Raw genomic sequence first — 12,508 nt, 5'->3', positions numbered from 1 at the left:
CTCATTTATATATTTTTATTTAGTTTAAATTATAATTTTGATCCTTCTATAATTTTAAATCCCCAATTTTAGTTTTTCTATTTCTAAATCAAAATATTTAGTTTTTCTATTTTTCAAAATAAATAATTTTGTGACTTGACATGACGTTTATGTGAAAAAGAATTAAATAAAGTGAAAAATTAAAAATATCTTAATAAATATTGAACCCATGACTCTTTATTTATAGATATGGCAATAAATCACTAATATACTTGTTTTGTTTAGTTAATTATATTAATTATTTTTTATGTATCATTAGTCTAGAGTTATTAAGTTTTCTCAAATTATAAAAATTTATAAATTAAAAAATATTTAATATATAAAAATTTTAATTTTATTTTATATCATTTATATGTTTTTATTTTGAATAGTTTACATATTCTATTTTTATTTTACCAATTTTAAATTAAATTTCATAAATTAATATGTAAATTATTTCATGATTTTTTAAATTGATTTTAATACATATATTATTTTTATTCTAATTATTTACATAAAATTATTCATAGATAAGATAATAAAAATTTGTTTTTTTTAATTAACTATATTAACATTATTTTTTATGCACATTAACAAAATTTATAAACTAAAAATATTTAATATATAATTTTTTTAATTTTACGTAAATAATTAGAGTAAAAATAATATATATTAAAATAAATTTACAAAAAATTATATAAATAATTTACATATTAATTTATAAAATTTAATTAAAAATTGGTAAAAAATAAAAATACGTAAACTATTCAAAATTAAAATATATAAAATGATATAAAATAAAATTAAAGATATTTTTATATTAAATATTTATCAATTTTGATAATTTGAAAAAAAACTAATAACTCTTAACTAATGATATATAGAAAACAATGTTAATGTAGTTAACTAAACAAATCAAGTATGTTAGTAATTTATTCTCTTATTTATGAATAAAGAATCATGAGTTTAATTCTTATTAAAATATTTTTTTATTTTTTTACTTGATTTAATCTTTTTTCAAGCGTTAAAAAATAAAGAAATTAAATGCCTTGATTTAAAAATGAGAAAAAAAATTACAATTTAATCTTTTATTTAATATAAAAGTTAATGTTGTTAACTCTTTATTTAATTAATCACTATCGTCATTGTTGTCTCTATTATTATCATTAGTATTCTTATCAATCACCATTGTGTGGTCATTACCACCATCATTGATAGTAACAATTTTGTTGGAATCCTCATGATAAATTAAATAAAGGATTGAGATTGACAAAACTTTGGATTAAATCAAAATTAGATTTTTTATACAATTTATTATGGTTATTAGATGATAATAAAATCAATGAATTATGATACACTTCTAAAATTATACCGGTAACTTGGTCCATCTTCATGTGTGTATTTAATCAATTCAATTGTTAAATTATTTTATATTATTTCTATAATTTAAGATTCAACAACAATAAAAAAGAATTAAATAACTAATTTTTTTAGTATATATATTTTTTATTTTCTATAATAATAAACTAACACTTTTTTATATGTTTAAAAATATTATACCAACATTTCTTAAATCACTAACATTGCATTAAGAGAGGTGAATATAATAATTAACAAATACCTGCTTTACATAAACTTAAGAGATATTAGTGTAATTTGGTTGGATATATAAAATGTGAGGAAATTGAGTTTGAGGGAATCGAGACCGAACTTTAACCCTTGAATCCATCGCTGCCAAAAATGGTAAAAACGAAGACAATAATATATTTTTCAACAATTTACTCTAAAAATCTTGAAGAGAGAAGAAAACTCAACAAACAAATACGACTCTATTTTTAGTAACATACTTTGACTTTGATTATTACATAACACATTCTTAAATACATACTAAAAATATACTTTAAGTAAGATTAGGTTCTAAAGTAATTATCTATCAAGTTTGAATATTTCATCCCTTTGTCGTGTCCGGGTGTTCAACATGTGTCCAACATGTGTCTGTGTCTAATTCGATATCGACAAGTAAATTAGCATTCCATTAACTTATCGACAAGTAAATTAGCATTCCATTAACTTTTTTAAGAGATGAAGTGTCTAATAAATAACTATAATTCAGATAATAGTTCCAAATGACCAAAACCTTGAGATGATATTTCGAAATTTGACCAAGAGTAGTAGTTATCATTGCTCACTACCTGTCTCTTTACGTTGTTCTTGACTGTTTTGTGGCGTTGTGAAGAAGAAGCGTGGACCAGAACCGTTCAGGCATGAAATACATGCTGACCACTGAGTTCAATAAGTGACTGTATGCTAAGTACATTGCAAATTTGGAACAGAGAATGGCAAAATGGTAATTTGGAACAAGTAGAATGCAAAGTGTGTGAGGAGGTTTGAACAACTCCAAGACTAAGTAAAACACTACTGCATATCTCATCAAACAAGGATCAATTAATATAGATTATGAATTGTTCAATTTAATTATAAATCTTAAATTTAAATTCTAATTATATAACTGTATTTTATCATTTATAATAATCTTATTTAATTCAAACATTTACTAAAAAAAATGTTTTTTTTAAAAAGGAAAACAAAAACACTGCAGATCAGATCCACACGTTCAAACCCATACTTTCACATTAACTCCATCAATTCAAAATGAAAAACCTCGGAACACGACAACCATAAAACGCAACTTAATAACTCCTTCCTCACAATTTCCTTGTACTTTTCTGGAAATGAAACAACTCTTGTTAATTACTTAATTGTTAATTAATTATTATAAGCCCCTTATAAATAATATTTACTTTACTTTCCTTTCAAAGCTAGCCATCCCATTCTTTCAAAAGCCTTGTTTGCTTCCTTCTGATTTCTCTACTTTTTCAGTACACACAACACAACACAAACAAAAACTCTCTTTCTTTTCAGTTTTCACACTGTTCGAGAAAAAAATAAGATGGGTGAAGAGCACCACCACCATGCACCGCCACCGGTTCAGGCACCTCCGGCAGGTCCACCACCGCCAAATCTAGCACTTTCTAGAGGCCCCGTTTGGAATCCAACTGAACAACTCTCGCAGCTTCACTATTGCATCCACTCAAATCCTTTATGGCGTTAGTCCCTCTCACCTTTCCCACTTTTTTTTTTATAATTATTTTTTGTGTGTTATTATAAGATGAAAAAAAAAGTTATCTTTGATGTGAAAAGCAGTTAGGAATCTCGTGTTGTAATTATTTTTTTTTTTAAACTCAGTTTCGTGTGTCTCTATATATGTAACTTGGTTTGTTTGCAGATTGCTTTTTTGTTACCTTTATTCCACTCTGATTTTATTCTCTTAAGAAAAAAAAAAGGTCCTTTGTTTTTTGCTCTTGTCAGTTGTGTGAATCTTTTATGTGAAAAAGAATTAATTTAATTCTCGGATTCAATCTTTATGAATATGATGCCGCATGCATCTTAAAGCTTCAACTTTTGATTGCATAATTTTTTTTTTTTGGCAGCGGTAGCACTTCTACTGGGTTTTCAGCATTACATTGTGATGCTTGGAACAACGGTTCTGATTGCAACCACACTGGTTCCTGCAATGGGTGGGGACCATGTAAGTGAAATTTCTAATTTATGATATAGAATATAGATTATACTACTATTCTCCTTGCTATAGTATAAATTATGGAATAACAGTGTCAAACTTTGCAATTTTTGGATAGGGTGACAAGGCTCGTGTGATTCAATCATTGTTGTTTATGTCTGGGGTGAACACACTGCTTCAGACTTGGTTTGGGTCGAGGCTTCCAACAGTGATGGGTGGATCATTTGCTTTTTTACTTCCGGTGTTGTCCATAATCAATGATTACACAGACAGGACATTCCCTTCTGAGCATGAGGTTTGTTTATGTTGCTAATAGTAGTAGCTTCTAACTTGCAACTTTTTTTTATGATATACGTACTTTTTTTTAACTCTTTGTTGTTACAAGAATGTCCATTCAAATAGTTTTTTTTTTTTTATCAGCAAATGTTAGTTTGTTAGAATGTTAGTGAAGGGATCAAAAACCGCAACCTTTCCCCTCTTCCCTTTTCCCTTAACCATCCAACCCACCTTATATCTCCTAACGTTCATTCAAATAGTAAAACTGAAAAAGCCCCCTGTTTGGTTTTCAGTAGTGTCCAATTGTAGACTGAGTTTTGCCTCAGTTTGAAGTGGAAGTAAAAGGAGAGTTGCTTTTGCAAACTCAATTTGCAAAATGAAGTTCATTCGAACTTACATTTGTAAACTTTAATCCAAACATGCATGTAATTGCTGATGGAACTTACTTTTGCTGAATTGAATTGTACTACTACTAGGATATTCAAGATGATCTTCTTTATACCTTTATTTCTTGGGAACTAAATGCTAAGGAGTGCCTTAAGGATGCTTGGTTAAGGAATCAAGAGTTGAAAGTTTTTATTGGAATGTATGGCTTTTATTGTTACTGATGCACTCCTACCATGTTACCAATAAAACCTTTCTATTTATTGATTTTTTAAGCAGTGGACTTAAGGAACTTGCTAGCAGAATCTTTCTTTCTTTTTCTTTTGTTTGTTTGAATGCAACTTCTTCTCTTTGTTTAGGCGTTATTTATCTTATGGTTGGTATAATTCAAATGTTTGTTCTGGGATCTTATTGCTTTTCCCTTAAACTGAACACGTCCTCAGTTGAGTTTGGATGATGTATGCTTGTCTTGTTAATTGTTAACTGAATCACTTTCTCTAACATGAAACTGGTGAATCAAACTTTTAATTATCACACTGGCATTTGTAGAGGTTTACCTACACAATCAGAACAATTCAAGGATCTCTAATTGTTTCTTCTTTCGTCAATATCTTCCTTGGGTTTAGTAAGACGTGGGGAAATTTGACAAGGTACACATATGTCATTCGTCAGTGTTGACTTGCTTTCCCTTTTTATTCTAAGTTCATGGTCTATGTTTAAAGCAGCGTTAAAAGCAACAGCTTTAGTTTTTTTTTTATTATTATAAATTATTAATAAATCTGTTTGAGATTCTTCTTTTTTTATCAGGTTGTTTAGTCCCATAATCATTGTACCTTTGGTATGTGTGGTGGGTCTTGGCCTGTTTGCCAGGGGATTTCCATTGGTAAATATTCCTAATGCCACTTCCTTGAATAAAGGGGTTATTTATTATAATAAAAAAATATAAATAGTAAGAGTTCATGAATTCGACTTTCTTCTTCTATGCAGGTAGCAAACTGTGTGCAGATTGGATTACCTATGCTCATTCTACTGGTTATAACACAACAGGTTTATATCTTATCTGAAACAATTTCTCAAGAGTTTTTATTTTTCTCTAATACTAATATGACCGTATTTTCTGGCGTGGCAGTATTTGAAGCGCCTTCATCATGCTGCTCATCAAGTACTTGAGAGGTTTGCTTTACTTCTCTGCATTGCTGTTATCTGGGCATTTGCTGCTATCCTTACTGTGGCTGGTGCATACAATACTGCTAAACCACAGACCCAAGTGAGCTGTCGCACAGATCGCTCGTACCTTATGTCTTCTGCTCCTTGGTATGTTCAGAAAACAATCAATTCAACAATTTGTTTGAGTTTGATTTCTCTTTCTGCAACTTTATAATTACAAATTAAAATCGTTTTTATTCCAGGATTAAAGTTCCATATCCATTCCAGTGGGGTACCCCCATATTCAGAGCTAGTCATGTCTTTGGGATGATGGGGGCAGCACTTGTCTCTTCTGCTGAGGTCTATCACTATCAACAATTTCTTAATACTTTGAATTCTACATATAGTTCTAATAATTTATATGTTTATTCTCAATTTTGAGGTATTTGACAACTTTGCCCTCTGGAAAATGATCTTAGCTTTTGTTTTTTGGTCTGTGTACCATTATTTTCGTTTGTTGCATCAAACTGATTATCTAATGTTGGAGCATTTTCTTGATGAAATTTTAATAATGCAGTCAACTGGTGGTTTCTTTGCTGCAGCCAGACTTTCTGGTGCAACACCACCGCCTGCACATGTGCTCAGCCGAAGCATCGGGATGCAGGCGAGTCCTGCTTCTTAACAATTGATTTACTTGTTCTTTTACATTGTTGCAAGATCTTCATATGCATGCAACATTTATTACTGACTTCTGTTTTTCACCCTTCAAAATGCAGGGCATTGGCATGCTGCTTGAAGGCATATTTGGTTCTGTTGTTGGTACCACTGTTTCTGTGTAAGAAAGCAATGTCCTATGAATTTGTCATGTCCCAAAATGGCAATGTTTATCTTAAAGTTTTCCTTCTTTGCTCTAAAGTGTCATCTTCTTGTCTATTAGTTTTTCCTTATTGGTTTTGTGGGTAATAGCTACTATGTCCATGGATGGAAAGTTACACGGGTTGAAGTTCAGCTTTATAAAATTTTAATTATTAAGAACTTGACACATATCAGGTGAACCATTTTTAAATCTTTCATCAATGATTGTTCTAGACAACTAAGCTTCTTAAGACCCTAAACCTTCAACTGAGCATTTCCTCCCTCAGCCTCTGGGATGAAATGAAATGGAATAAAATTACCATGTATCGATATAATCCACTCTTACTCCTCCAGTACTCCATGCATACCCTAGCTTTGTATGGTTAATATTTATTATACACATCTTTTGATTCATTTGTTACATTTGATAACATCTATTTTATATTTAAATCTTGGTTTTATATAGTTAGAACTTTGCTAACTTCCAATAGCAAGGAATATTAGCATAGATTGAGATTAAGAATTCTGAGTAATAACCTAACTAATCTTTTTGATAATTGCAGTGAAAATGTTGGGCTACTTGGTCTGACGCATATAGGGAGCCGAAGAGTAGTGCAAATATCATGTGGTTATATGATCTTCTTCTCTATTTTTGGTACTCTATTCCAACTGAAACACATGTGGGCAGATTTTCCTTCCAGTTTTTAAATTCCTGCTGTAATTATTTTACTGTCTCTTTCAGGGAAATTTGGAGCTTTTTTTGCATCAATTCCCCTACCGATATTTGCTGCCATCTACTGTGTTTTATTTGGTATTGTGGGTAGGTGCTGCTGCTATTATTGCATAGATTACAATAATTTTGACCAATAGATGCAAGCCTTTTTATTTTGTTGTTGATTTTTTTGCAGCTGCTACTGGGATTTCTTTTATACAATTTGCAAATACCAATTCCATAAGAAATATCTATGTTCTGGGCCTAACCTTGTTCCTTGCGATATCAATACCACAATATTTTGTCATGAACACCGCACCAGATGGTCATGGTCCAGTTAGAACAGATGGTGGATGGGTAAGTGACTCTTCAAATATCTTATTTCTACATTCCCTGTGATTAATTTGAAATCTAATCTTTCGTGAACCCATAGTTAAGGTTATAAATGTGTGTAACATGTTGAAGATTAGGCAAATGGAACAATTAAATGCTACCTTTTATTTAGGATAAAATTTCTTCCAGCATCACTATTTTATTTGATCAGTGGATAGAATTCAATGAATTGTAGAAGTTCAGGCAGTATTCTAGGTGCAATTTGCCAGTCCCCAATGCGAAGCATGAATATGGCTCCACCTGGATGGTTTTGCACAATATCATTCACTTGGTCGTTTTTCCATAAAAAGAGTGAAAAATAATGTGAAAAAAAATACTAAAATGAATAGCTTTTTACAAAGTTAGGGGCCTAACAAACTAAGGGGTTTTTAAAATCTCAAGGACTAAAATGTCCAACTGATATATTCTCGAGGACTGATGTAGGGGGTTTACTCTTTTAGAGAAATTTGGAAACATGCTTTTCTATGAACTTAGTTTAAATTAAAATGTAATTAGAGATTTTGAAGCTGACTTGTTTTTTATTGAGTGATTTTCCTTCTATAATACTACCTTTGGTCCTATTTATAAGAAACAAGTTATAGTGTATTTTATACTACAACTTGTTTCTCATATTTAGGACGGACTGGAGGTAGTAAGATTTTTGTTCAATTATTTATTTGCTTGATATCTTACCCATGTAAAATGCATTTATCTGATTGGTCTTTACACCTTGTTTTTGTGTCACAACAGTTTAATGACATTTTGAACACCATATTCTCTTCTGCCCCAACTGTGGCTATAATTGTTGGGACTCTTATTGACAACACACTTGAAGGCAAACAAACAGCTGTGGACAGAGGACTTCCATGGTGGGGTCCTTTCCAGAATAGGAAGGGAGATGTTAGAAACGACGAGTTCTACCGTCTTCCTCTCAGGATAAACGAGTACATGCCCACCAGATTTCTCTAAAGTACTCTAATATATGCTGCTTGTACTTAACCCCTTCTGTGAGCTTAATTCTTAAATTTTCATGTAAAATGAAATGACCTTGTAAAAATATGGATAAACAAAATTTTCATCATTGGCCAGCCAGCAGCCAAATTTTACCTTGTATAAATGGATTGACATAGTAATTCTTTGGATAAATTTCTCTCTAAAGATGCTCAAATTACTCTTAGGAGATTATTTTAAAATACTCTTTTGTTTAGAGATAAATGAGTTGCAGACTTGCAGTTTAGTCCTTTTGAATATGAATGAACTTCTTAATAGTAGTGATGCTAGTGAAGAATCTGCCTTCCTATGATATTTTGTCTTCCTAAAATTGCTAGTTTTCTCGACTACAAATTTCAAACACTTCTACTTTTGATTTTAATATTTTAAAAGTTATAATGAAATTTTAAATACTCTCTATAGTACTATTGTTGCTTTTGAAATTTCATTTGAGCTTTTTTCTTTTTCAAGGTTAAGTTGATAGCTCCCTAGCTTATGTTAACAGGAATGCTAATAGAGCTGCTTATAATTTTAGCTAGCCTAGCTTATTTGGCTGTTGATGCTTTTTGGTCACAGGATTTTCCTCCTCAACTAGCGAATTTAGTTGCTAATGATGTAATAATACCTTCAGGCTCTTCTGGTTTTGTTTCTCGATCAGAAATACCTCGTAAAAAAATGTTTAGTTGATAGTTAATATTTTCAACTTACTGTTAATTATGCTGAGAATTGTTGTGAGAAAAAAACTCTAATTTCATTTACTTTAAAACATATGTATGTAATTGTAATGCATTCATCTTTCAAGGGAAAAGAATGTACTATATTTCAAAATAGCAGGAGAGAAAAATGTAATATGAGCATGTTTTTTTCTTACTGCAGGAATGTGCAATGTATTCCAATTCTATATATTCTATTTTCTTTCGTGCAAAAGTGTACTCAAACACTATGCTTAAGTATGGACGCGAGATAGTAGATTTTGTTCAAAAACAAGTTGGATGATGCCGATGCTCTTAATCAAAACTAGTACTTTGGATTTGGTATGTTGAAGTTACTAGAGAGAAATTAGTGGATCATATAATATCATGCGGCATGTAGAAAACAGCATGTACATTATTTGCACAAGACATGGAATAGACTATGGAGTATACGATTGTATCAGTATCAGTATCAGGATTATTATTTTTATTCTTTTAAATCAAAATCTGTATCGCTAGCAATTTTTTTTGTCTGATTGTTCAGACTGATGCCACCGTGTGGTAGCTTCTTCCAAATTATGCACCCATTCAGTGAATCTGGACATAAATTTTATGAAAGAGTATAAAGATTAAAGATATTTTAGAAACATTTTGTTAGATAAAGTATTTGTATTGAGATCCAATAAAAAACTTTTTTTTTACCATATTTTTGTTATGGAAATATTAGGACTAATAATCTCAGTTTAATATGGTATAAGTAAATTGTTTTCTTCTGTAACTTCTTTTCAATCTATCTCCTACTTTTTTGGGACCTTTATTCTGTGATTAAATTTTTGTTAAATAAATTATTGTTGTATCATATTATTATTGTAACGTGGTTTTTTTCTTTTAATATTTTTGTTTATGATTATTTTAAAGGTTTTTCAAATCCAGTTAATGATTTATTTCTGGTTATTTAAGTAATTTACATTTGGTTTTGTAAAATACTTCATGAAGCTTTTGTATTTTAAAAATAAAGTACTTAATTTTTTTTACTTTTTTAGGATTAAAATATTTTTAATGAATTTTGTTTTTAAGCTAATATATTTTAGTCTCCGGTATGTTGCTTATTGTTGTATTTTTGTTTATTATTTTTTATTCAACTATTACAGTATATTTTTATTGTTTATATATATATATATATATATATATATATATATATATATATATATATATATATATTGTTCTTATTATAATTTTCTCACAATTGGTATTTGTTTTTGTTATATATAATTGTTTTCATATTTAATTTTTTGTTGTTATTTTATATATCAAAATTATAAATATGAGCAAACAGACTATTTTATGTTTGATTTTTTTTTCTGCATATATTTAATAAAAAAACCCTTTTTTCTCATTTATTGTAACATTTAATAAAAAAAAAATTGTATTGTAAAATAATAATGTTTTTCAATATCAAATTTACAACTTATTGGTGGTATAGCGAATACATGATATCCTATTGTAAAATGTAAGAAAATTATGATTGTGATTGTTAAGATGCTTTTGTTTATTTGTTACTTTATATATCCCATAAAAGAAATATGAAAATATATATTTGACAACTCAATTCATATTTGTGGAGATATAAAATTGATTTGATGAGGGACCGATTGGGAAGTGTATTAAGGAAGCCATGGTTTCTAAGGGGAAGCCCTTGATCTTGGAGAAGGTTAGGGTTTGGGTTCATAGCATGGCCACAGGTGGGGGTGGTTCGTGGAGACAAAACCAAGAAGCAAACAAAACAACATCATGGTATGGACGTCGAAAGCCCGACGCCACCACTCCCTATGTCATTGTTGGCTAAGGTATTTCCACCATGGCAATGGAGTTTGTGCATTCTGGAACTGGAAAGGAAGAACCAAAGGAGAGATTCGAGAAGATAAAAGAAAAAATTCTAAGCCATCCATTTTAATCTTAATATATCTGATGATTAATATAGAGATAGGGTGCAAAAGATGTTTAAAGGAATAATACAATCCTGGGGGTGTAGAAACAGGGTTAAAGGATATAATTGGTAATGACAAATTTAATGAGAAGAAAAGAGGTTAACTTAGTAAGTATGGATGTGTATGTATCAATAATCTTTTTATAAAGTAAAAAATATCTAACACCTTAACAAAAAAAGAAGAAGATACATTGATAAAAAAGACTAGCTCTTTTATTTTATTTAAAGTAATCAATAATATTTAAAATTTATTTTAGGTCTTATCTACTCTTGAACCGTCCTGATCTATTCTTATAAAAAAACATTTCTTTCATCTTATAACTTGAATTTTATTCTAGTTAATATTATATCTTGATTATCATAATCATCTTAATTTCTGATATAAAAGTAGTAATTATTGAAATAAAATGATCATTTGATTAAAAAAATAAATTTAAATTTTATTCTTATCAACAAGTTATGAGAAAAGTAAGGTCTACATACTAGCAATAAATCAAGTAACACGAAAAAAAAGGTAAATATATTTTTATTAATGAATTTTGTGGACAAGTTTATCTCGGGGATGTTTCATCCAGTAAAGTCACCCCAAATTATTTAAAGGTGTTTGGTTTAACTGTTTTTTTATTTTTATTTTCATTTTCATTGAAAATAGAAAATAGTGATGAAAATGTGTTTGGTTGAATTTTTAAAAATATTTTAAGTGAAAATTAAAACAGGAAAATCCAAAAATCAAAACAATAAAATCTCATTTTCAGATAAAAATAGGAAGAACCTCATTTTGGGTAAAATGAAAATAGATGCGATGAGAATGAATCTAATCTTAAGTAAATCTAAAAAGACAAAAAATCAATATATCATAAATTTTCAGTGTTTTAATTTCCTAAAAACAGAAAACAAGAAGTCAAACCAAACATATTTTTAAAATTTTAATCTTTTGAAAATGAAAATAATTTTAAAAAATAAAAACAAAAAATAAAAACAGAAAATAAAAATACAAACCAAACACATAGTTAGACTTTTGAAATTGAACTTCAGCCATTTGATTTAGCTTATTATTTTCTTTTTTCATGTCAATTATGTCGCTGTTAATCCGTAGATATTTGCGTTTGGGATGCATCACGTATTAGACTTTTTTTTTAATAGACATCGCGTATTAGACATAAGCATGGCGTAATGGTTCCCGAAGAAAAGAAAGGGAACTAATTAGTATTTCATGTATTCCAGGGATATTTTTATATACATGAATGGATACAAAATATAAAAAAATATATCAAGTTAAGAATTGTTATTTGAATTTTTATTAAGATAAACATTTGTCTAATCACATCTTTTAATTTCATATGAAGGGTATCTGTTGAAGACCAAACAATATTTTGAAAATATTCGAGCAAGCTTATTTTATTTATTAATAATAAAAATATAAATTAAAGCACACAATAAATGTATTTGATTTTTTATTGTAAAAAAATTAAATAAGTGACAAAACATTATCTTCT

General features: G+C 29.1%; 1 protein-coding gene across 1 annotated transcript; it reads left to right on the top strand.

Annotated features, from left to right (window-relative positions):
* Window positions 1-2,968: 2,968 nt before the first annotated feature.
* Window positions 2,969-8,623, top strand: LOC114393845 (nucleobase-ascorbate transporter 3-like). The gene is made up of 14 exons (XM_028355306.1): window positions 2,969-3,125; window positions 3,510-3,607; window positions 3,717-3,893; window positions 4,808-4,908; window positions 5,066-5,141; window positions 5,246-5,305; window positions 5,388-5,572; window positions 5,668-5,764; window positions 5,982-6,068; window positions 6,181-6,239; window positions 6,823-6,914; window positions 7,002-7,079; window positions 7,168-7,328; window positions 8,094-8,623. The coding sequence occupies exons 1-14, from the start codon at window positions 2,969-2,971 to the stop codon at window positions 8,310-8,312; spliced, it is 1,647 nt and encodes a 548-aa protein (XP_028211107.1). The 3' UTR covers window positions 8,313-8,623.
* The last annotated feature ends 3,885 nt before the right edge of the window (window positions 8,624-12,508 follow it).

The sequence above is a fragment of the Glycine soja genome, chromosome 17, assembly GCF_004193775.1.
Source record: "Glycine soja cultivar W05 chromosome 17, ASM419377v2, whole genome shotgun sequence".
NCBI classification, from domain to species: domain Eukaryota; kingdom Viridiplantae; phylum Streptophyta; class Magnoliopsida; order Fabales; family Fabaceae; genus Glycine; species Glycine soja.
This window is presented reverse-complemented; position numbering and strand designations above follow the sequence as displayed.

Coding starts and splice junctions, on each gene's coding strand:
- LOC114393845 (XM_028355306.1), top strand. CDS start 2,969: ATGGGTGAAGAGCACCACCACCATGCACCGCCACCGGTTCAGGCACCT. Junction 3,126..3,509: donor CCACTCAAATCCTTTATGGC/GTTAGTCCCTCT, acceptor TTTTTTTGGCAG/CGGTAGCACTTCTACTGGGT. Junction 7,080..7,167: donor TGTTTTATTTGGTATTGTGG/GTAGGTGCTGCT, acceptor ATTTTTTTGCAG/CTGCTACTGGGATTTCTTTT.